The sequence below is a fragment of the Dama dama genome, chromosome 33, assembly GCF_033118175.1.
Source record: "Dama dama isolate Ldn47 chromosome 33, ASM3311817v1, whole genome shotgun sequence".
NCBI lineage: Eukaryota > Metazoa > Chordata > Mammalia > Artiodactyla > Cervidae > Dama > Dama dama.
In genome coordinates this window covers 73,763,717-73,789,752 of record NC_083713.1, presented here as the reverse complement: position 1 = coordinate 73,789,752, position 26,036 = coordinate 73,763,717, and the positions used below count along the sequence as shown (strand labels likewise).

The window sequence follows — 26,036 nt, the reverse complement described above, 5'->3', positions numbered from 1 at the left end:
CAGTATATCCCTAGGAAAGCACAAGACTGCCAAGTGAAAGGGGAATTACCTCACATCTGAGGAGAAGAGATATTAGCGCTGGGTTATTGAGCCCAGACGGACACGAGTTACAGGAGAGGGTGGGGAAATGAGTGACCCACTCAGATGATAAGAAGAAGGTCATTCCTTGTAAAGGGTCCTTTAATGGCCCATGTGTGCAACAAAAACAAAAAAAAATCTTAGTTTTCAAAAAAAATGAAAAATTTTAAAGTGTTTTAAACACAAATTCTTTTATACAAACTCCAAATATCGTTAAATAAACTTATTCATGTAGCAAACCAACAGCTCCCTGAAAATTCCAAAATTTACTCACATAAATCACTTGTCTCATGCACCTCTGTGCCACTGCTTTTTTTTTTCTTTTATCTTCACATAAAATGTCATCAAAGCACCAAATAAATTTGATTTGTAGGTACAGCGTGTCTCACACCCATAACCCTAGCTGTCTGTGTGCCGGCGTCTCATCCTGGGCTCTGAATACATCTCCACAATACCTGGAAGAGCTCATTAGCGCAGGATCCCATGAACTCAACAGAAGAATGAGTTATGAGCAGCTGAACCTTTACCATCACACAGAACTGTGTTCTGAGCATCAGCGTCTACAAACTAACTACATGGCAGGAACTTGGAATTAATTTTCAGGCTTTTCACCTGAGGAACCAGTGCAAACACAAAACTGAGCATCTCCTCCAGCCCTTCTTCCGAGTCTTTGACACAAGGAAGGAGCTTCCTTTTGATCCGGACCCTTGTTGTTTCTGGCTGGAAATTCACAGAAAATCTCTGCAAAGGTTGTAATATAAAATGTCAGTTACATACCAAACATTCTATTTGTAATCATGTTAAGGGTTGTCCCCACCAGTCTCTCCTTCTGTCAGTTGTTACATGGTCCTGAGAAAGCTCTTCCGGAGCTTCTTCACCACTTCGTGTTTGGTCCACATTCAGTTCACTTGGGGGCATCTTGGAAGAAGTTGCTGGGCCCTCAGGGGCCACACCGCCGCCGGCCCAGGGGCAACACAAGCGCTAAAGTCCCAAGCGCAGAGCAGCGCCAGAGCTGGCTGAGGCTCTGTGGTCCCTCGTCCCTCGGCTCCTGTTGTTTGGATGAGGAAACAAGATCCAGAGAAGTCATGATGCATTCTATCCACATGGGTGGCAGGGAATAAAACTCAATCTCCTATGAAGAAGTGGGTTGTGTGTGTGTGTGTGTAATGGAATACTATTCTACCATAAGAAAGAGTGAAATAATGCCATCTGCAGCAACAGAGATGGACCTAGAGATTATTATACTCAGTAAGAAAGACAAACACCATACGATATCACCTCTTATATGTGGAAGCTAAAATATAACATAAATGAACCTACCTGCCGAATGGAAAGAGACTCACAAACATAGAGGACAGACATCTGGTTGCCAAGGCAGAGAAGACATGAATTAAGAGTTTGGGGTTAGCAGATGTAAACTATTATAGAGAATGGATAAAAACAAGGTCCTACTGGATAGCACAGGGAATTATATTCAATATCCTGTGATAAACCTTAATGGAAAAGAATATGAAAAAGAAAATTTATATTTAACTGAATCACCTTTCTATACAGCAGAAAATAACACAATATTATAAATCAATAAAATAAACTTTTTAAGTACCAAAACATTAAAAGAGAGAGAGAGAGAACATCATGAACTTCCTGAATCGTCAGCAACTCAAATGGGACGAACTTTGAGTATTAGACTCACCACAGAGACTCAGCAGGGAGTGGGGGTCTCCCGCTTCTGTTGACCCCTCCCAGGCCCAAGCCTCCCTCTGTCCCCACCTTCTAAGGGTCCTTTTGCAGCCCTCCCTGGGCATGGCTGACACATGTCTTATGTAAGTGTCCACAGACAGGGCCAGCTTCCTAAGGGTGTGACCTGAGTGTAGAAGGGCCCATGCTGGATTACTTTTTTAAAGATTTTTTTATGTGGACCATCTTAAAAGTCTTTATTGAATTTGTTACAATATTGCCTCTGTTTTATGTTTTGGTTTTTTGGCCACAAGGCGTATGGGATCCTAGCTCCCTAATGAGGGATCGAACCCATACCCCCTGCATTGGAAGGCGAAGACTTAACCACTGGACCAGCAGGGAAGTCCCTTCACCTCCAGCCTCCATGCGTGGTGTAATGTTCTAACACCATCATCTTGAAAGTCTTAGTCATTTTGGATCCTGGAAACCCATTTTCATTTTGCTCTGGGCCCTGTAAATTATATAGCCAGTCCTGTCCACAGTTCATACAATAAAATAGTCACCTTCAACTAGATAGCAAGGAATACAAGCTTAAAACTCTCCGTGGCATCTTGAGTGTGGGCAGAACACAGTCTGATTGCAGAGCAGCAGGGCCCTCTCCCGCGCTCTCCCAGCGGGGACTGAGCCGAGGGATCAGTAAGAATCATCGCTCCAAAGTGAGCCAGATACACGTCAGCAAAGCTGGGGAATCAGTGCCCTAAATCCATGGGGATCAAGACTATTTTTGTGGAGATGTAGCAGATTATACCATAAAAAAAATCCCAGGTGGTCAAAAAGTACAAACTTCCAGTTGTAAGATAAATCCTGGGGATGTAATGTAAAGCCTGGTGATGATAGTTAACAATGCTCTATTGTATATTTGAAAGCTGCCAAGAGAGTTGATCTTAAAAGTTCTCATCACAAGAAAAAACAAATGTAACTATGTGTGGTGATAGGTATTAACTAAACTTATTATAATAATCATTTTGGAATATATACACATATTAAATCATTATGTTGTATGCTCAAAAGTAATACAATGTTATATATCAATTATATCGCAATTTTTTAAAATCTCAAAATTTTTTTTAAAAAAAGAATCATCACTGAGAAGCTCTTACCCCTGTGCTGGGAACTCAGGGAAGCAACCCTCGTCCCCGACTCCCAGCCATCTATCTGCAGCTGATGCAACCTTGGGCTAATTAACTAACCTCTTTGAGTCACTGTTCTTTCTTCTCTCCAATTATAAAAGCAATAAATGCACATTATAGAAAAATTGAAAAATGCAGAAAAACAAAAGGAAAGAGCACCTCTAACCTCATTATCTAAGTACCAGCATTGTTAACACTCTTGCTAGTCTTCTTTCTCTAAGTTTCACTCTCTCAGATGTGTGAGAATGGCCTACCTTCTTCCCCTTCCCCCCAAAAAGAATTTGGGTAACCTTTGGCAGTTTCTACTGCTGGTTGCCTCGAAAGCAGATCAAAAGGGTGGAGAAATAGTAGCTGACCTCAGGGGTGGTGAGAGAAGCTGGGTGCTGTCCAGACACCAAGGCTCTTGGGAGGGCTGCTCTCTCTGGATCGAGAGGGAGCCCCAGAGAAGGATCTAGACAGGCAGCCCCTCCTGTGACGGACGCTCTCCTCCCTAAGAGCATCCTGCTCACTTTGCTGCCTCAACTCAGACGGCCAGGAAGTGGAATGAAAACAGGGAAGCAGAATCTGTTGTGGGAGAGATTGTCAGTGGTAAGCAGACACAGGCTGGCAGGTCAATCTTCAAACCACAGCCCTCCTAGATGAATAGAAAAGATGGCCGTTTTTGAAGCCAGCATCTTTCCAGGACCAGAGGTGGGGCCTTCCCTGAGGCTGGTGGGGGATGAGTTGGGAGACAGGAGAAAGGCGCTGCAGGTCAGTCTCCAACTGACCCCGCAGGCCGATGGCATCTGGGAAATACCTGCGACGTGAAGAGTGGATCAGAGTGTATGTAATGGTCTATCCTGTTTCTTCATGCAACCTTATATCATAAATGATTTTCCACCTCATTATTAATCCTCATAAACTTTATAATTTTCCATTCCGTGGATATACCGCAAGCCATTTGACAATGCAATGAACATCTTAGTAATTAAAGATTTTCCACATTTAGAATTATTTCCTTAGGCTATAATCGCAGGGGGGAAAATTAGATGAAAAGTATTGTACTTTTTTAAGCCACTCAATATACCGATTTCCAAATGACCCCAATTTGCAATTCACAGTTTTGGCTGAAAACTCAGTACGAAGGAGAAAATATGTATATAAGATGTCTGCCCTCCCTTGGCTATGCAGCGTCCAAAGCTGCTTGCCGCCCAGGCTGTTGGCACGTGGTCATCTTGGCTACAATTTCTGCACCCACATCCCTTTGTTCGTGTTAATTTTCCAAGCCTAGTTCTTTCCTGAGTCCAAGCTTGACTTCTCAGTCAATTCCAAGTGTTACTCAGTGGCCTTCCAAGAAATACCTTTTCAGCTCAGGTTAGCCGATGTCCAGTCCTAATGCTTCCAAGCAAGAGCCCTGACTAATAAACCACCTCGAGCAGACCTGTGCCGCTGCCCTCCCTGTGAGCCCTCGGGACAAAACGGACTTGCTCAGGAAGACAAATACAACCCCAGGGTAGCTGTGGAAGGTAGATGGAGACCAGTAGACGTGACCCATCACCTCCCCCCACCTCTGCTCCTCCGAGAGCCAGGAATTTGTCTTGCTAAGTGGCCCCCCACCAGCAGGGACCTCAAGGAGGCTGCAGAAGTGAGAGAAGAAAATAGAGAAGAGACCTGGCCGAAGAGAGGGTCCAGCCGAGTGGGTGCAGGAGAGAGATGCTGGATCTGGAAATCAATTACATTATGCTGAGTGGAGAGTTCAGGTAACCGCCCAAACCATCTTCCCCTAAAGGTCCTAAGAAGTTTCTACCTCTTAGGGTCCCTTTTGCGACTAGCACCTTGAAACTGAGGCTTTATTGTGATTTATGCACAGACAGGTCATCAACCAGCTCCTCTGCCTCCCAGGCCTGGCCTTGCAGCCTCCGTGCTCTCGGGATATGAAACAACATTCAGTCGTCTTTTCAAGCCAGAAGCCCATCTGCTCCTCAGGGGCCACAGTGTACCTTCACAAAGGCTGAAACAGCTGGGCGCTGCTCCTGCAGATGCCAGCCATGGGGACGGAGGGGCTGGCATCCTCTCTGTAACTAACGGGGAGACAGGAAGGGCAGGTCCTGCTGGCCCACACAGTGCTGGGTGTCACCCCCGCAGGCTTAGCTTGATTTCTTTCAATTAGCTGCCAAGTTTTTTAAGTTCTCTCTCTTTTTTAATTAAAATATAGTTGATTTATTGATGCTGTTTAGTCTCTAAATCATGTGCAACTCTTTTGCGACCCCATGGACTGTAGCCTGCCAGGCTATTCTGTCCATCGGATTTCCCAGGCAAGAATATTGGAGGGTGTTGCCATTTCTTTCTCCGGGGAGTCTTCCCAACCCTGGTGGCTCAGCAGTAAGAATCTGCCTGCCCAGCAGGAGGCATGGGTTCAATACCTGGTCAGGAAGGGACCAATATGTGTGTACTATATACATATACATATATTTTTTTAAACTTTTAATTTTGTACTGTGTCATAGCTGATTAGCAATATTGTGATAGTTTCAGGCGAACAGAGAAGGAACTCAGCCATGTGTACACATGTATCCATTCTCCCCCTGACTCCCCTCCCAACCAGGCTGCTACACATAGAGCTCCATATTCTATACGGTAGGACCTTGTTGGTTATCCACTTTAAATACAGCAGTGTATACAGTCCATTCCAAACTCCCTAACTACCCTTCCCCCATTCTTCCTCCTACCCCACAACAGTAAGATGGTTCTCTAAGTCTGAGTCTCTTTCTGTTTTGTAAATAATTTCATTTGTATCATTTCTTTTTAAATCCTGCATATAAGGGATGTCATATATTTTTCTTTCTCTGACTTACTTCATTCAGTCTGACATCCTCTGGGTACATCCATGGGCCACAAATGGCATTATCTCATTCTTTTTAATGGCTGAGTGATATTCCATTGTATATATGTACCACATTTTCTTTATTCATTCCTCTGTCAATGGACATTTAGGTTGCTTCCATGTCTTGGCTACTGTAAACAGTGCTTCAGTGAATATTGGGGTGCATATATTCTTTCAGATAATGTTTTTCTCCAGATATATGCATAGCAGTGGCATTGCAGAGTCATATGGTAGCTCTATTTTTAGTTTTTTAAGGAACCTCCATACTGTTCTCCATAGCGGCGACACCAATTTACATTCCCACCAATAGTGTGGGAGGGTTCCCTTCTCTCCACACTCTCTCCAGCATTTATTGCTTGTGAATTTTTTGATGATAGTCATTCTGGCTGATGGGAGGTGATATTTCATTGTAGTTTTTATTTCTTTATACATTTATATATATATATATATAAATTTATACACACACATATTCTTTTTCATATTTTTTCCACAGGATACTGAGTATGGTTTCCTGTGTTGTATGGTTAAGACCTTATCGTTTATTCACTCTACATATAATAGTTTGCATCTGATAATCCCAAACTCCCAATCTTTCCCTCCACCACCCCACCCCCCCCTTGTAATTGCCAATATTTACGTTTTAGCTGCTGCTCTCAAGAATCAGGAGACCTGGAAGCTCTGGGCCCACGTGTCTGCAGCAGCATAGGCCACCCTATGGTGGCACCCAGAGACAGAGTGCACTGTAGCGGCCCGCAGACCCGTCCTGTCCTGTCTTTTCCAGGACAGAGGGCCTGGACCATCCCCCACTACCCTGCGTGGGGGCTGGTTTAAATGGAAGGCAGACCCAGCGGAGGCACTGAGCAAGGTGAGCCTCTTTCTGTTCTCACTTCCGTGATCCACTTTTTTCACTTACCCATCATCACGAAAGCAGTGAGTGACAAAGGAAAAGCAACAGAACAGCAATCAGCTATATTCCGATGGGAAATCTAACCATGACCAGAGGCTGAAGCACTGGGAAGCCAAACCTTGTTCGAACATCTTCTTACCTAACAGTGACAAAGACATGTTCCCATAGCAACTGGAGCTCTGCACTGGGTGGTGAGTTTTCTCTGCCTGATGCTATCTACTGTGTTCAGAAATCAGGGGAAAAAAAAGACAGAGACAGTTGAGCAAAGGTCCACAAGCAGAAAAACTACTTTTTCATGGCCTCTCTTCTGTGGTCAACTTCCCACTGATCAGAGTGAACAGCTGCTTCCGAATCATGACCTCTGAATCTGGGAGTAGAAAGAGCTCTATGACCCCCAAACATGAATCACTTTCTCTTCCTCCTTCCTGTTTTGCAACAGCCCTCCCTACACTGTCTTGTGTAGCCCCCACACTGTAAACAATCACTCAGTCGATGAGCCTTTAATTGAGCTTCTGCTATGTGAACAGAACAAATGTGGTCCCTTTTTTTTTTTTTTGGTCCCTTTTGCAAGCAAATCACAACAGCTGTGATGGCGGCTCTGAGGGAAAATGTTGGTGGCTATGAGTGAGCCTCATTCACAATCAAAGAGGCTAAAGTTCTCTGTGAGGAAGGACCATTTACCCTGAGACCAGAGGATGAACAGGAATAAGCTGGGCTGTGAGCTCTCCCAGAAGCAGAGCAAATACAAAGGCACCAAGGTGCTCAGAACGTGGGCTGCCGGGAAGCCCAGTAAACACGGGGGGACAGTGGCCAAGCTGAAACCGGACAGAGTGGCGGGCTGGTTTGTATGGGGCTTTAGAGCCTCAGCAATTATTTTTAGTGCGATGGAAATGCAGTTCAGGATTTCTAACAGAGTTGCTGTATGAAGGAAGATTAGAAAAGAGATCATGACAGGGTGATTTACGTAGTGTCAGGCGAGGTGGAGAAAAGGAAATGATTTGAGATAATTTTTTATGTAGACTTGACAAGCCTCTGTGATGGGGACAGGAGGCCAGGGAAGAGCATTCAAGCTGACTCCTAGAAATTAATTTTTCTAAGGTGTAAAAAGGCTCTTAAATATATGAAAAGATGCTCAACCAGGCTCACAATAAAGGAAATGTAAATTAAAACCACAAGGAGATTCTTTCCATGTCTGGGCAATTGTAAATAATGCCTCTATGAACATAGGGGTGCATGTATCCTTTTGAATTAGAATTTGTCCAGGTATATTCCCAGAAGTATTGATGCTTTTGAACTGTGGTGTTGAAGACTCTTGAGAGTCCCCTGGGCTGCAAGGAGATCCAACCAGTCCATCCTAAAGGAGATCAATCCTGGGTGTTCATTGGAGGGACTGATATTGAAGCTGAAACTCCAATACTTTGGCCACCTGATGCAAAGAGCTGACTCATTTGAAAAGACCCTGACACTGGGAAAGACTGAACGCGGGAGGAGAAGGGGACGACAGAGGATGAGATGGCTGGATGGCATCACCGACTCAATGGACATGAGTTTGAGTAAACTCTGGGAGTTGGTGATGGACAGGGAGGCCTGGCATGCTGCAGTCCAGGGGTTTGCAAAGACTCAGACACGACTGAGCAACTGAACAGAACTGAACTGATTCCCAGGAGTGAAATTGCTGGGTCATATGGGAATTCTAGTTTTAGTTTTTTGAGGAAACTCCATACTGTTTTCTATAGCAGCTGCACCAATTTACATTCCCGCCAATAGTGTACAAGGGTTCCCTTTTCTCCACATCCTTGGCAACATTTATTATTTGTAGACTTATTGAACCATCAAAGGATGAATGGATAAAGAGGATGGGGTACATATATACGATGGAACACTGCTGCTGCTGCTGCTGCTAAGTCACTTCAGCCGTGTCCGACCCTGTGAGACCCCATAGACGGCAGCCCACCAGGCTCCCCCGTCCCTGGGATTCTCCAGGCAAGAACACTGGAGTGGGTTGCCATTTCCTTCTCCAATGTGTGAAAGTGCAAAGTGAAAGTGAAGTCGCTCAGTCGTGTCCAACTCGTAGTGACCTGATGGAACACTACTCAGCCATAAAAAGAACAAAATGTTGCCATTTGCAGCAACATGGATGGACTTGGAGGGTGTTATGCTGAGTGCAGTAAGTCAGAGAGAGAAAGGTAAATATTGTATGATATCACTTACACATGGAATCCAAAAACTACAACAAACTCGTGAGTATAACAAAAAAGAAGCAGACTCACAGAGAGAGCAAACCAGCGGTCCCCAGTCGGGAGAGGAGAGACAGTTTGGGGGTGGGGAGTAGGAGGCGCAAACTGTTGGGGTGAGACAGGCCCGGGTGTGTGCTGCACAACACAGGGGTACAGCCCGCATTTTGCAGTCACTGTAGATGAAAAGTAGCCTTTAACACCGCATAAAATTCCATGACTTTTTATTAATTTTTATGGGACCACAGTTGCTTTACAACACCATGTTAGTTTCTGCCATACATCTAAATGGGTCGGTTAGGCATACACGCACGTCCCCTCTGTTTCAGATTTCCTGCCCACTGAGGTCAGCACAGAGCGGTGAGCAGAGTTCCCAGCGCTGTACTGCAGGTTCTCACCGCTGCTGCTGCTGCTAAGTCACGTCAGCCGTGTCCGACTCTGTGCGACCCCATGGGCGGCAGCCCACCAGGCTCCTCCGTCCCTGGGATTCTCCAGGCAAGAACACTGGAGTGGGTTGCCATTTCCTTCTCCAATGTGTGAAAGTGCAAAGTGAAAGTGAAGTCGCTCAGTCGTCACCGACTCTTAGCGACCCCATGGACTGCAGCCCACCAGGCTCCTCCGTCCAGGGGGTTTTCCAGGCGAGAGGACTGGAGTGGGTGCCATCGCCTTCTCCGAGGTTCTCATTAGTTATCTAGTTTATACACAGTAGTGTATATAAGTCGATCTCAATCTCCTAATCATCCCATCCTCTCTCCCTGACTTGGTATCCATAAGTTTGTTCTCTACATCTGTGTCTTTATTTCTGCTTTTCAAATAAGTTCATCTCTATCATTTTTCTAGGTTCTGCATATAAGCAATATCATACCACACTTGTTTTTCTCTTTCTGACTTACATCACTCTGTATGGCAATCTCAGGGTCCATCTGTGTCTCTGCAAATGGCACTATTTTGTTCCTTATTATGGCTGAATGATATTCCATCATATGTATGCATCACATCTTATTCATGTAATCTTCTGTTGATGGACATTTAGGTTGCTTCCATGTCCTGGCTATTATAAAGGGTGCTGCAAGATAGGCTGGGTGAAAGATAGGCTCAAGAATGTATTGTACAATGTGGGGAATATAGTCAACATTTAGTAGTAACTGTAAATGGAAAGTGACCTTTAAACAACATATTAAAACTTTTTCTTTTAATGTTAAACCCACAGGGAAATACCATTTATCACACACCAAATAAACGAAAATCTAGAAACTTAATGAAACACACTGATGATAAGATTATTGAGGAACAAAACTTCTCTTCCATGGCTAATTGTGGAACAATCCCTGCAGAGGGGAATTTGGCAAAATTACATGTGCATTTCTCTTTTGTACCAGATACTCCACTTCTATCTCAAAGAAATGTCAACAAAAATGAAGGAGAAAAACAGATCATTGCACAAAGCTATAGTCATAGTACTATTGTAATAGCAAAAGACTGAAAAATCCAAATATCCATCAACAGGAAATAAGTTGGATCAACTATGAAACATTGAAGTACTCTGCAGCTGAAAAAGAAATAAGAACTATCTCTAATACTGATATGGGGTCACCTTAAGGATATAACTAAGCGGGGAGGGAGAAAAGATCAAAGTACGAAAGAGGTGAATAGTATGCTATATTTTGCAGAAGACTAACTAGGAGATTTATTCATTTGCATTTGCTTATATTTTCAAAAAGAAACATGGGCGCACAAGCAAGCAAAGAAAAACAAATGTGCTGGACATCATCCAAATGACAAGTATTGTATATCAATGCATGTATGTGGAACCTGAAAAAACTGGTATAGAGAATCTTATTTACAAAGCAGAAATAGACACAGAGAACAAACCTGTGGATACCAAAGAGAAAAGGGGTGGTATGGGAGGAGCTGGCAGATTGGGACTGACACATACGCATTATTGATACTACATATAAAATAGATAACTAATGAGGAACTGCTTATAGCACAGGGAACACCACTCTGTGGTGACCTCAATGGGAAAGAAATCCAAAAATAAAAGCATATATATGTATACATATAGTTGGTTCATTCTGCCTACAGTAGAAACCAACACAGCATTGTAAAGCAACTATACTCCAATTTAAAAAATTTTTTTTAAAAGTCAGCACCAGGAACGTGAAAAGATAGACAACAGAATGGGAGATAATTATTAGCAAATCATATATCGGATAAGAGACTTGAATCTAGAATATATGTGTTTCATCGTTCGTCGTGTCTGACTCTTTGCAACCCCATGAACTGTAGCCCGCCAGGCTCCTTGGTACATGGGATTCTCCAGGCAAGAATACTGGAGTGGGTTGCCATTTCCTTTTCCAGGGGATCTTCCCAACCCAGGGATCAAACCTGAGTCTCCCGCGTCTCCTGTCTCTGGAATGCAGGCAGATTCTTTACCCACTGAGCCACCTGGAAAGTCCAGAATTTATAAAGAAACTCTTATAATTAACAATTAGAAGACAAATAGGCAAATTTTTAACTTGACAAAAGACTTGAATAGACATTTTTCCAGGAAGAGACACAAATGGCCAAAAAGATATGGAAAGATGCTCAGCATCACTAGCCACCAGGGAAATGCAAATCAAAACTACAGTGAGGAAAAAAAAAAACTACAGTGAGATGCCACTTTCTACCCCTGGGATGGTGATCATGAAAAAGTCAGATAGAAGCCAGAAGGAGCCTAAAACGTCCTGTAACTGCTGAAGATTCTTCAATCACTGTGTCAAGCGACACAGACATTTCTCATTTTTTCATAAGATGAAGATCAGGGATCTAAACTTATCCAAAAAGCTAGAGAGGCACCATTTGTCCCGTTGGAATGATGGGTTTTGTAGCGATTGTTACATATGGACTATATAAACTGAAGAGCAAAGGAAATACTAGCATGTCTGTTGGCCCGATCCACACGCATGTGGCAGTCCCAGGTTTTGTTGTGGGAGCACTGACTTTTGATATGGACTATTCCCTGTATAAAAAATTCTGGGCTAAACTTAAACCTCCGAAGAGGAGATGTTGCCTTGGTCTTGTTGGTGGTGCTTGCTTTAGCTAGACATCTCATAGAGGGGTCATATGTCTCTGTTGAAAATAAACTGTTTGGGTCAGAGAAGAACATGGTAATTTGAATACTGGCTTCCGTTCTTGCAGGCTTGTAGAAGGCAGGCCATTCCCAAGAATGCCATTCCAGAAGACAGTGGTGATGAGGGTAAAGAAGACCCTGACAAGCGCATCTCATTGTGTTCCTCAGACAAACGAACTGCCTGTAAGGGACAGTTCTCTGACTCTGATGAGGAGGGAGAAGGCGGTTGCAAGAACTCTTCCAACTTCAAAAAAGCTGAGAGTCAAAACAGAAGATGAGAAGGAGAAAGACCCAGAAGAGAAAAAAGAAGTCACGGAAGGGGAGAAAACCAAGAAGGAGAAGCAGGAAGCCAAAGGCGTCAAGGAGGAAGGAGGTCAAGGTGGCCTTCACAGACCTCACCAGTCCTGGCTTCTCACCGAGTTCTCCACCTGTATCTTTCAATCCCTAAAATTTGATTGTTTCTATTTTTCTCTGTATTTATATAAAATATATTAAATATAATACCACACACCTTGGATCGTGTGTGGTTTGGTGGTTCTTGGTTGTGCAGCGAATTAAGCCCCATCTTCACAGCCAGATTTTCAAAACGTTCAGCGTAGGCAACCCCACACAGCCTTCCAGTTCTGTCACCCCACGAGAAATGATGACTGCTCTACTTATCATGACAGGCACCGTTTACTGAGCCCTGATTACACGCCTAACACCGTGCTAAGGGCTTCACATATTTCATTTCACCCTCATGTGACTTTGTGAGGTAAAGGTTATCTGTACAGTACATGCCATAATGAACCAGTGATGACTAACACTCCGTACAGTTCTTACAGTGTGCTAAGTCGCTGTCCAATAGAAATATTATGTGAGCCACATATGTGATTCAAAGTTTCTAATTGCCACGTCAAAAAATTCTAAATGGTAAAATTTAGTTTTTAATTTTTATTTTATATTGGAGTATAGTTGATTTACAATGTTATCTGAGTATCAGATATACAGTAAAGTGATTCAATTATACATACAGATGTATCTATTCTTCATTCTTTTCCCACGTAGGTTATTACAGAATATTGAGTAGAATTCCCTATGCTATACATTAGGACCTTGTTGACATTGACACCTATTGATATTACTTATTTTATATATAGTAGTGTGTATATGGGCTTCCCTGGTGGCTCAGATGGTAAAGTATCTGCCTGCAATGCAGGAGACCCGGGTTCGATCCCCTGATCAGGAAGTTCCTCTGGAGAAGGGAATGACTACCCATCCCACTGTTCTTGGCTGGAGAATTCCAGGGACAGAGGAATCTGGTGGGCTACAGTGCATGGGGTGGCAAAAATCAGACAGGACTGAGTGACTAACACTTTCAGTTTCCAGTGTGTAGAGGCTGACATTTATTTTAAAAGATTTTATCTAAAAAATTCCTAAGGACAAAGAAAAAAACAAAAAAATATTAAACCACATTCAGCAGACTTAATATTAACAACATCATTGGAATGAATATTGTGAAACTGTTACAGAGAGAAACGCCTGAGACACAGTAGGACAAGGGAGGTAAGAAGTTATGACTGTATCATCCGGCACAAAAAGTGAGGGTAGGAGAGGATACAGGCAGAAATTTCAAAGACTCAAAACCTGATAATCTACAAACTGGATTGGAAATATAAAAATAAACTTATGAGTTGTTTTCCCATTTGAAAGCATGTCTTGGATAAACAAGGTCCTACTGCACAACATGGGGAGTATATTCAACGTTCTGTAATAAACCATAAGGGGAAAGAATATGGAAAAGAACACACACATGTGTAACTGAGTCCCTCTGCTGCACACCAGAACACAACATTGTGAATCAGCTACACGCCAATAACAAATAAATAAATGCTTCAAAAATATGTCCTAGCAGTGTCTACTCAAAAGGTCCAACAGCAGGGATAACCAGGAGCAACCAGCAACTCCTCGTGCCCACACTGGGTCTTTAAACACCATTTCTCATTAAAAGAAAACCAGATACCCTGAAGACTGAACAATGAGTCTGGAGTAGCTTAGGTTTGAATGTAAGAAAGCACTCAAACACTCCTAACTGCATCAAAATGTTACAGAAATCATTCTATGTAAATTCACAAAGAGGCAAAACACACCCAAGGTCAAGTCAGGACAGTGGTTACTTTAGGAGTAGGCAGAGTACTGACTGGGGATGGACCAGAAGCATCTGGGGTCAAGGGGTCAAATTTCTGATACCTTCATCTGGAGGTGGTCTCGCAGGTGTATATATATCTATATATATATACTTTTTACTTCTTTTTTTTTTTTCAATTGTGGTGAAAAGTGCATAGCATAAAATCAGTCATTTTCACCATTACTCTTTGTTAACAAAGGTCCATATAGTCAAAGCTATTGATTTTTCCAGTAGTCATATACAGATGTGAGAGTTGGACCATAAAGAAGGCTGAACACAAAAGAATTGATGCTTTTGAATTGTGGTGCTGGAGAAGACTCTTGGAGAAGGCTGAAAATTCTATACACCAGGCTTCAACAGTACATGAATTGTGAAATTCCAGATGTTCAAGCTGAATTTAGAAAAGGCAGAGAAACCAGAGATCAAATTGCCAACATCCAATGGATCATCAAAAAAGCAAGAGAATTCCAGAAAAACACCTACTTCTGCTTTATTGACTATGCCAAAGCCTTTCACTGTGTGGATCACAACAAACTGTGGGAAATTCTGAAAGAGATGGGAATACCAGACCATCTTACCTGCCTCCTGAGAAATCTATATGCAGGTCAAGAAGCAACAGTTAGAACTGGACATGGAACAACAGACTGGTTCCAAATCGGGAAAGGAATATGTCAAGGCTATATATTGTCACCCTATTTATTTAACTTATATGCAGAGTACATCATGCAAAATGCCAGGCTGGATGAAGCACAAGCTGGAATCTAGATTGCCAGGAGAAATATCAGTAACCTCAGATACCCAGATGACACCACCCTTATGGCAAAAAGTGAAGAACTAAAGAGCCTTTTGATGAAAGTGAAAGAGAAGAGTGAAAAAGTTGGCTTAAAACTCAACATTCAGAAACTAAGATCATGGCATCCAGTCCCATCACTTCAAGGCAAATAGATGGGGAAACAATGGAAACAGTGACAGACTTTATTTTCTTGGGCTCCAGAATCACAGCAGATGGTGATTGTAACCATGAAATTAAAAGACACTTGCTCCTTGGAAGAAAAGCTATGAGCAACCAAAGTAGCATGTTAAAAAGCAAAGACATTACTTTGCCAACAAAGGTCTGTCTAGTCAAAGCTATGGTTTTTTCAGTGTTCGTGTATGGATGTGAGAGTTGGACTATAAAGAAAGCTGAGCACTGAAGAATTGATGCTTTTGAACTGTGGTGTTGGAGAAGATTCTTGAGAGTCCCTTGGACAGCAAGGAGATCCAACCAGTCCATCCTAAAGGAAATCAGTCTGGAATATTCGTTGGAAGGACTGATGCTGAAGCTGAAACTCCAATACTTTGGTCACCTGACTCATTGGAAAAGACCCTGATGCTGGGAAAGATTGAAGGCAGGAGGAGAACGGGATGACAGAAGATGAGATGGTTGGATGGTATCACCTAGTCAAAACATAGCCTTGACTAGATGGACCTTTGTGGGCAAAGTAATGTCTCTACTTTTTTTTTTTTTTTATTAGTTGGAGGCTAATTACTTCACAACATTTCAGTGGGTTTTGTCATACACTGATATGAATCAGCCATGGATTTACACGTCTTCCCCATCCCAATCCCCGCTCCCACCTCCCTCTCCACCCGATTCCTCTCGAAACATCCCACCCTCGCCTTCTCCCACAGAGTTCAAAAGTCTGTTCTGTATTTCTGTGTCTCTTTTTCTGTTTTGCATATAGGGTTATCGTTACCATCGTTCTAAATTCCATATATATGTGTTAGTATGCTGTAATGTTCTTTGTCTTTCTGGCTTACTTCACTCTGTATAAGGGGCTCGAGCTTCATCCATCTCATTAGGACTGGTTCAAAAGAATTCTTTTTAATGGCTGAGTAATATTCCATGGTGTATATGTACCACAGCTAATGTCTCTACTTTTTAATATGCTGTCTAAGCTATGAACTTAGGTGTGCAAATATCCCTTGGAGATCCTGTTTTCAATCTTTTTGGATATGTACCCAAAAGTGGAATTGCCAAATATAATGATTCTATTTTTAATTTTTTGAGGAATATGCTTACATTTTTTTTACCCTACCCCTATGCTTACATTTTTATCTAGCTGTGTAATTGAGATTTGTGTAGTGTACAGAACATATGCTACTCATTGATCAGTAAGAATCAAAATGGTATGGACACTTAAGAAAATAGATTAATAAAGTTAAATATACACTTATCACATGACTCAGCAATTTCATTTGTAGATTTTTATCCAAGAGAAATAAAAACATATCCACACAGGGGAATTCCCTGGTGGTCCAGTTGTTAGGACTCCAAGCTTCCAATGCCAGGGGCCTGGATTCAGTCCCTGGTTGGGGAACTAAGACTCTGCGTGCAGCACAGCCCAAAAAAAAACACGGCCACACAGAGGCCTGTATGGGAATGTTCACAGCGGCTCTTTTCATAATACCCAAACATCCAACCACTGGTGAATGGATGCACTGTGGTAACTCCATACGAAGCAGTCTACCCAGCAACAGGAAAGGAAAAACTACTGATCTGCAAAAACCAAACATGAATCTCAAAAGTATCATAAAAGTGAAAGAAGTCAGACACAAAAGCTACATACTATACATTTCTGTGAAATTCTGGAAAAGGCCAAATTATATATGGTGACAAAGCAGATCAGTGGTTGCCAGGAGCCAGGGTTCAGGAAGAAGGCTGACAGTAAGGAGATACAAGGGAACTTTCGGGATTGGCAGAATTGTCCTACATCTTGATAGTGGTGGTGATTACATGATCACATTCAAACCTCAACAAAATTGTATGCTTAAAACTGGTGAATTTTTTAAATTTAAATTGTACCTCTGCATCGGAAATTAATACAACATTGTAAATCAACTATACTTGTTTAACATAGATAAATAAGTAAAAATAAGAGCAGCTCATAATGAGAAAGCTAAAGTTTACAGCCCTTTAAGGAGGAGGTGAACATTCTCACTCATGCTTTCCTTAAGCCTTGTGCAACAAAGCATCTTGCCCAAGAACCGGCCTTTCTTTAGGTTGGGAACTAATAATCACACAGCACAATGTTCTACTCATGGAGATGCTTTTTTTAGGCTCTATGTTAATGATTATAATTGTAACAAATCATGCCTGGGAACCTGTTTCTGGAGACCTTGTACCCCTGATTACATAGCAACAGTATATCTCACCCAGAGATATTGCCCGGACCCGTTCTCCCTGGCTAATCTTGTGCCAAAGTTATCTTATGATGGATGCCCTGGGAAAGGGTCTGGTGGAACTCTTAGAACCTTGGGGTGTTCTTTTTGTCTATTCTCAGAAGCCAGCTGAGAAGTATATAAGGCCCTGCTTAAACTAGCGAGGCAGGTACTCTCCTACCCCCTTCTGATGTCTACGTCAGAAACTTTTTCTGTCACTTTCACTTTAAATAAAATCTACACAAAGTTCTGAGTGACTGAGACTGTCTTTGGTCCCAGAGTTAAATCTTCCCCTTTGGAGACCACAAATCCGCCAGCACTGTTCACCATTCACCGCTAAGCTATCAGTAAGCTTTAGTATAGCTTCCAGGAGCTGTTCTATGTATTTCCAATAAATTCTTTTTTTAAGATTTTTAACTTTTTAAACTGAGGTTGCTTACATTCATTTATCACATTATATGCTTCATGTTTACAATATCATTACTACTTCTGTATACCCTACAGTGGCCTCACCACTAAAAATTTAGTTTCCATCCATCCATCCTCACTCCCAATCACAACTCTGCTCTTCATCTGTGTGTTTGTTTTTGTTTGATCTGGTTTTTTCACTTATTTGAGAGTTTTTGTTTGTTTATTAGTTTTTTATATTATACATATGAATAAAATCATATGCTATTTGTTATCATTCTTGTAGCTAAAGGCTTCTAACTAATCCTAAATTATTACTAGATGCCCAACTGGCAGGATATAACCAGCAAGAAAGTCACCCCAAAATCTCAAAGATATCCATAATCTTAAAACAAAAAGTATGCAGATCTTTCTCATCAGCTTCCCAACGAATTGAAGCAAAGATAGCTCCAAGTTGTCCAATATAAATAAGTAGTCTGGGGACTTCCCTGGTGGTCCAGTGGCTAAGACTCTGCTCTCCCAATACAGGGGGCCTGGGCTCCTTCCTTGGTCAGGGAACTAGATCACATGCCACAGCTAAGATTCTGCATGCTGCAACTAACAGCCAACACAGCCAAACAAATAACTTTAAAAAAAAAAAAAAAACAGTCTGAGATACAATATGAAGATGTAAAATATTTCATTAGTAACTTTTATTTTGATTTTCACCTGAAATACTTTTTATATATTAGGTTAATAAAACATTAAAAGTAAACAAATAAGCAACCTGATTTTTACCAGCCAAGCCTCACCCCCATTTCTCTCGCCAAGTCTCTGCCAATACATATGAATGACTTCTTCCCAGTGTCCCAGGCCTGGGCTACAGCTGACTCCATCTAGACACTTAAATGGCCACACCACCAAACTGGGGTCTGCCACCCATCTTTTCTGAGAATATAAGATTCTTGATTCTTCAGTTCTTCCCTTGGGTCTCCTCTGTAGCCCCTTCTCATCCAGCTTCCTACAGAGGCAACAGCTTGCTATAACTGCAGTATAATGAGAGGCTGAGAAGAGAGGAAGAGACAAGAAATTGGGGTCCCAGTGGGCCAGACTCTTCTAGAGTATCAGACTCTATTCTCTGTGCTTACGGAAACGTTTTTGACATCTCAAGGGCTAGCATCCTACTTTATCTATTCTCCAAAAACACTCCGCAAAGGATAACACTCTATTCACTTTGCTAAGATAAAATGTGAATGATGTACTTCATGCAAGTTGCTCAGTCGTGTTTCTGTGACCCCATGGTTTGTAGGCCCCATCAGGCTCCTCTGTCCATGGAATTCTCCAGGCAAGAAAACTGGAGTGAGTAGCCACTCCCTTCTCCAGGGGCTCTTTCCAACTCAGGGATCGAAGTCAACCCCACACTGCAGGCAGATTCTTTAATGTCTGAGCACAGCAGGGGAACACAGAGGTACTGCATGTAAGCCATCCATTTAAAACATCTGCTGAGCCTCTTTTACATGCCAGGCACTAGTGCAAGGGGCTGGCCCTCGGTGATGAGTGAGACCCAAGTCTGCCGACAGGCAGTCAGATGGAGGGGGTGATGCAGTCAAGCAGACGGGCAAGCGCAGTGCAGCATCAGCGTCACAGGAGCTGTGTGTACACAGGGCCGGGTACAGAGCCCTGGTGCTGGAGGCAGGGCCTACCAGTGAGCCTGCTCGAGGCTCCTTCAGCGTGAGCCACTTAGCTGGCTGGGGTCTCAGCTCATCCTCTGCTCAGCCCCGCACCTCAAGATGGCCCTCCTGGATGCTTTCATCACTGATATGCAGGAATTTTCCTTACCCACCTGAAGTCACTCAGTATCTTCATTTCTTCTTTCCCACATTTCGAGAGTAGAATTCTCTGCTTTTGCACGTAGTTTCTCAACCTTGGCACTGTGAACATGTAGGACTGGTTTTTCTTGGTTGCGAAGGCTGTCCTGTGCCTTGTAAGGAACTTTAGCAGCATCCCTGGCTTCTACCCACTAGACACCAGTGGCACTTCGTTCCTACTGTTGCGATAACCAAAACTGTTTCCAGACATGACCCAGAAGCCCCTGAGCCCCTAGCTGAAAATCACTGCTGTTTGCTCTTCACAGATTTGAAGAGTTCTGGGGGCCTCTGATGTTCCCCCTTTGAGTGTAGAGGTCTGCTTCTCACCAGAGTCATCCGTACAGCCTTTGGTGGACGCCAACCTGGCATGGCTGAGCTCCAAGCAGCCCAGAAAGCAGTGCTCAGAGATACGCAGGGAGGCTGCTCAAGGAAGAAGACTCCATTGTCAGAGCCTCCCATCCAACCCGAGAAGCGTCTGCTCAACCCATCAGGACACCAGCAGCCACGGAGTGCTTTAGAGCAGGCAAGGGGCCAGAATCTGACTTGAGGACAATACTGGGGCTGAAGAACACTTGGCAGATCAGAGGAATGATAGTTTGGAAGCAGTGGACCAGCAGGCTTTTGGGACTGGCCTGGCAACAAGTGATGGCATTCTGATGGGGTAAAGTGGTGGAGTTGACTGGAGATCCACTGGGAGCAGGTGGAGAGTGGAGAGGCCAGGGGAGAAGGGGCCTCAAGGCTGAGGCACTGGGGGTACTCGCAGGGCTGGAGCTAGTCAAGCTGAGCAGGGTCTGAGCCGTGGCCTGGCAGGGGGCCAGCCACGGGGGCCTCTGTGCTTCAGGCTTGTTTCTTCCTCTACAAATGGAGAGGAGATGAAACACCGTGTGCACCCCCTACACACAGAGCCTGGCGGGCACTGGAGCATCTCCCCACAGGGCCCGCGACAGAGACAGGGAAGCCACGTGAGCAAACGGGGAGTAAATAGCAAGATCAGCTTTGGTTGTTTGTTAAGGTCTAATCTGCATACGATAACATTCATCCCTTTTTTTTAGCTGAAAAGGTTTTATTTTGCACAGAGAAGGGCTTAGTCCTTGCTGCCTCTTTCTTCACGGGGGCCCTGAAATTGCTCAGCTCCTCTCTTTTCCTCTCTGCAGGGACGGGTTCTCGTCCTTTTCTTGGTGGACTTGACAGCCTACTTGTCCTTGGAGAGCTTGAGCCGCTCCATAGCCCTCTGCTTCTAAGGGGTGAAGTCGCACACCCCCAGGCCGTGTCCCACACGAATGTGGTGCGCCCGAGGGAGCCCCCATGGTGGTGGCTGTGCTCAGCTTGCTCACGTCCTTGTTCACCGTGTGGCCCTTGTGAGGCCCATGGCCATAGGGTAGCACAGAGGCATGGCTGCTGCTCTTCAATGGCTGCCATGGTGGAGAAAATTCATCCTTTTAAAGTGCAAAGTGCACTGCTTTTTGGTAGATTCACAAAGTTATACAAACATCACCACTATGTAATTCTAGAAGACCTCATCACCCCCAGAAAAGAACCTCCATGCCCACTAACAGCCACTCCTCACTCTCTCCTCCCACTACCAGGCAGCCACGAACCACCTTCTGTCACTCAGTCCAGTTCAGTTCAGTTGCTCAGTCGTGTCCGACTCTTTGCGACCCCTTGGACTGCAGCACACCAGGCCTCCCTGACCCTCACCAACACCCAGAGTTTACCCAAACTCGTGTCCATCGAGTCAGTGATGCCATCCAACCATCTCATCCTGTCATCCCCTTCTCCTCCTCTCTTCAATCTTTCCTGGCACCAGGGTCTTTTCCAGTGAGTTGGCTCTTCACATCCGGTGGACAAAGTATTGGAGTTTCGGCTTCAGCATCAGTCTTTCCAATGAATATTCAGGACTTATCTCCTTTAGGATTGACTGGTTTGATCTCCTTGCTATCCAAGGGACTCTCAAAAGCCTTCTCCAACACCACAGTTAAAAGCATCCATTCTTTGGCGCTCAGCTTTCTTTATGGTCCAACTCTCACATCCATACATGACCACTGGAAAACCATAGCTTTAAATAGATGGGCCTTTGTCGGCAAAGTAATGTCTCTGCTTTTTAATATGCTGTCTAGGTTGGTCATAGCTTTTCTTCCAAGGAGCAAGCATCTTTTAATCTCATGGCTGCAGTCACCATCTGCAGTGATTTTGGAACCCAAGAAGATAAAAGTCTGTCACTGTTTCCATTGTTTCCCAACCTATTTTCCATGAAGAGATGGGACTGGATGCCATGATCTTCGTTTTGTGTTTTTTTTTTTATTTTTCATTTTTTGAATACTGAGTTTTAAGCCAGCTTTTTCACTTTCATCTTTCACTTTCATCAAGAGACTCTTCAGTTCCTCTTCACTTTCTGCCATAAGGGTGGTGTCATCTGTGTATCTGAGGTTACTGATGTTTCTCCCGGCAATCTTGATTCCAGCCTGTGCTTCATCCAGCCTGGCATTTTGCATGATATACTCAGCATATAAGTTAAACAAGTAGGGTGACAATATACAGCCTTTCCCAATTTGGAACCAGTCTGTTGTTCCACGTCTGGTTCTAACTGTTGATTCTTGACCTGTATACAGATTTCTCAGGAGGCAGGTAAGATGGTCTGGTATTCCCATCTCTTTCAGAATTTTCCACAGTTTGTTGTGATCTACATGGTCAAAGGCTTTGGCATAATCAATAAAGCACAAGTAGATGTTTTTCTGGAATTCTCTTGCTTCTGTTACTAGAGTTCCCTCTACTAAATGGAATCGTGTAGTATGTGGTCTTTTATGGCTGGCTTCTTTCATGTTGCATGTTTTCAAGTTTCACTATGCAGTAGCATGTATCTGGACTTTGTACCCTTTTATTGCCAAGTAATATTCCATTGTATGACTATAACATATTTTGTTATCCATTCATTAGTTGTTGTATGGTTTATTTCCACTCTTTGGTTATTATTATTAATGCTATAGCAATCAGGTATAAGCCTTTGTATAAACATGTTTTTAACATCTAAGTATTTACCTAGGAGTGGAATTGCTAGGTCATATGGTTAACTCTACGTTTAACTCTTTGAAGAACTGACAGACTGCTTTCCAAAGCAGCACAAGATCATTCTGAACCCTTGGTGCTGAGGTGTCAAAGCGGCAATCAGAATTCAAGACTAGAAAAAAGCAGACCAGTTTGCAAGTGAATGACAACAGAGAGAAACCCTGGGAAAATCTTCTCCTTCATTTTCTGGGTCACAGTTTCCTGAAGGGTCAGAGAATGGGTCACAGGACAGCATAAAAGTCAGACAATGAGATGAACGTAAAAATACTTTCACAAAGTAGAATGCAACAAATTCTTTTCTGATTTCATAGGAATATCCAACTGCAATGTATTTGTTTCAATAATCCCAACTGGAATTCCAGTAATTTGTATGAAAGGGACAACGTAAAATGGAGACCAACTTATCTATTGCACCTTTGTGGAAGGCACGCAGGAAAAAAAACAGACATGTTGATTAGCTAAAGGATAATACCAGGACTTCCCTGGCCATCCAGTGATTAAGACTCCACGCTTCCACTGCAGGGAGCAAGGGTTTGATCCATGACCAGGGAACTAAAACCCCACATTCTGTATAGCACGACCAAAAACGAAATAAATAAAGGATAATAGTTCTGATCAATAGTTAATAGTAGAATCCATAATAAAGTTTGGATCATCTCAAAGTTTAAGGCCAGTCATACGTTTAGGATTTTAAAAATGTATATGCATCGTTAAGGTTTTTTGTAATTTTCCAATTTTCTACAATTTATATATATATTTTTCATATTTCTTTTATAATCACAGTAGGAACACAAGTCAAAAAAGGGCAAAATATATAAAACATCAAAAAGCAATGGTCTGCACATTGACATACTCCTCAAAGTGTTTGCATAATCCTAGTCAGCTCTGACTGAATGCCAGGCAGTATGATCTATTCTCTCCTTCCAATGTATATAAAATATACGAGGATTAAAGGCAAAGTTCTTCTGCAATCAGCTCAGAGAATGTTCCTGCCAGCCCTCTTCCCTTCTCTTTGCTTTCCTTTGGTGAGAGTATTGGGAAGTATTCATTTTTCCAGACTGTTTCCAGTTAAGGAAGGGTTGAAACTGCTTGATGACACCAGGCAGGCACAGCCCAGGCAGCCAGTTCCGTTAAAGGAGGTGAAGACGTGGCCTTGTCCGTGAGGGGTGGGGGCTGCAGGGAAGGCCCCCGAGGCTCACCAGGCCAGACAGGCTGCCCGGCCAGGACTCCTGCTGCTTCCTGACACCCACTTCCAGCACTGGTCCTGGGAAGGCTGATGGCCAAGCTTTGCTGGGCACAGTTGAAGAAGAGAGCCTGGCTCCACCCTTCTGATCCTGTTATGCCTTTCGGGAATTTGAAGGTTAACTTTTTTTCGGTCACACCTCACAGCCTGTGGAAAGTTAGTTGCCCAACCAAGGACTGAACCCAGGCGCTGACAGCACGGTGTCCTAAGCACTGGACTGCCAGGGAAGTCCTATGAAGCCTTAAAGTTTATTGATCTTAGTTGTCTTTAACACTATTAAGTCTTTGTCTTCTGTCAATTTTAGGTCTAATTAAATAGCTTTTGATTAAATAGAAGGGCCCAAATCACTGACTGCTCCCGCAAACAACCCCTGAATCATTTAAACAATCTTGCAGTCATCCCCCAGACAGCAAAAACAAACACACTGCTCTCTGTATTTCTTAAAATATGAGAATGAAAAATACTCTGGCTTCACTTCGATTGTCAAGATGAGCAGAAAGTTCATCCCTGGAAGGTTTGACAACAGGGACGAGGCAGAGGACGCTGGAGGAATCTTTCCTGACTCCTGAACAGAGCTAGCTGGCAGGTCTAGCTGGCAGGTCTAGATGGTGAGGCCAGCCTTCTGTCACCGAACCACGCAGCTGAAATGGATGAACGCTGGACTCTAGCAAGAGCAGAGGTCTGCAGGCAAATGTTAACACTGAATGACACCAGACGGTCATGAAGGGGCAGGGTAAATGAGGAGGAGAAATGACCAAGAAGGGAGTCCAGCAGTTAGGACTCTGCGCTTCCGCTGCAGGGGGTGAAGCTTCCATCCCTAGTTGAGGAACTAAGATACTGCAAGCCACGTGGTGTGGCCAAAAAAGAAGCGTGACAAAGCAAGTAACTAACGTGCCCAGCTTTCTTGCCTGGGGATTCTACTTACTTTCAGCTTTGTTTCCCTTCAGTCAAAATCCTTAAGGTCTTCACAGTAGGTAGATTTCCATGGCAATAGCAAGAAGCAATACATGTATATCATATTTCTGCTGGCCCCTGTTCCTGCCTGGATACACCTGAACTAGAGGGAGTGACACAGGCCACCCTGTCGACACTGTCACCCAGACCCTGGCTCCTCACTTCCGAGCACAGACCTCCCCACTGCTCTCCCACACCTCTCCCCCTTCCAAGCGAAAAGTATGAATGTGTTAGTCGCTCAGTTGTGTCCGACTCTCTGCGCCCATGGACTGCAGCCTGCCAGGCTCCTCTGTCCATGGGATTCTCCAGGCAAGAATAATGGAGTGGGTATCCATTCCCTTCTTCAGGGGACCTTCTCGACTCAAGGATCAAACCCAGGTCTCCTGCATCGCAGGCAGATTCTTTACCATCTAAGCCACCAGTGAAACCCCCTTCCAATAGCTTCTCCAGACAGAGGAGGATTCAAACGTCTACTGTATCTACAGGGCCCTAAATTCTAAGCCAAAAAGTACAGTCCCCTGTGCAACCAGTCCACGTCATAATCAACTCAACACTTGCAAAACTGAACTTCCCATCTTCCCCCAGAAGCTACCTCCAAGATTCCCATGTTTGTTCTAGAAGCTCAGGAATCTTTGACTCCTTTCACCTCCTCTTCCCTTACCTTAGTCCATTCCGGATGTGGTAACAAAAATACCATAGGCTGAGTGGCTTAAACATAAATTGACATCTGGCAGTTCTGGAGGCTAGGAAGTCCAAGGTCAAGGTGCCGGCAGATTCAGTGTCTGGTGAGGGTCTGATCCCTGGTTCAAAGCCAGTGGTCTTCTGGCACTGTCCTTACATAACAGAGGGTGAAAGGGCTCTTGGGGTCCCTTTTACCAGGGTACTAATGACACGCATGAGGGCTCCACCCTCACGACCTAATCACCTCCCACAGGCCCTGCCTTCAAACACAGGCAGGTCCCTACACACAAACCTTCAGACTGTGGACTTGCAAAGACCTGAAAGCGCGCACACACATCCAGTCACACTAGTCCCCGTGTCTGGCGTGCATCATCACATGCTACCCAGCGGACGTGTTTCTGTCTACCTT

The 26,036-nt window shown here is 43.7% G+C and overlaps 1 protein-coding gene across 1 annotated transcript in view; it reads right to left on the bottom strand.

Annotated features, from left to right (window-relative positions):
* Nucleotides 1–310: 310 nt before the first annotated feature.
* The window catches only part of TSN (translin), a 39,115-nt gene continuing 13,389 nt past the window's right edge, over nt 311–26,036 (bottom strand). The window contains exon 6 of the mRNA XM_061135028.1: nt 311–1,126. Coding sequence (XP_060991011.1) covers nt 1,019–1,126 — 108 coding nt within the window. The 3' untranslated portion in view covers nt 311–1,018. The remainder of the gene's footprint in view (nt 1,127–26,036) is intronic.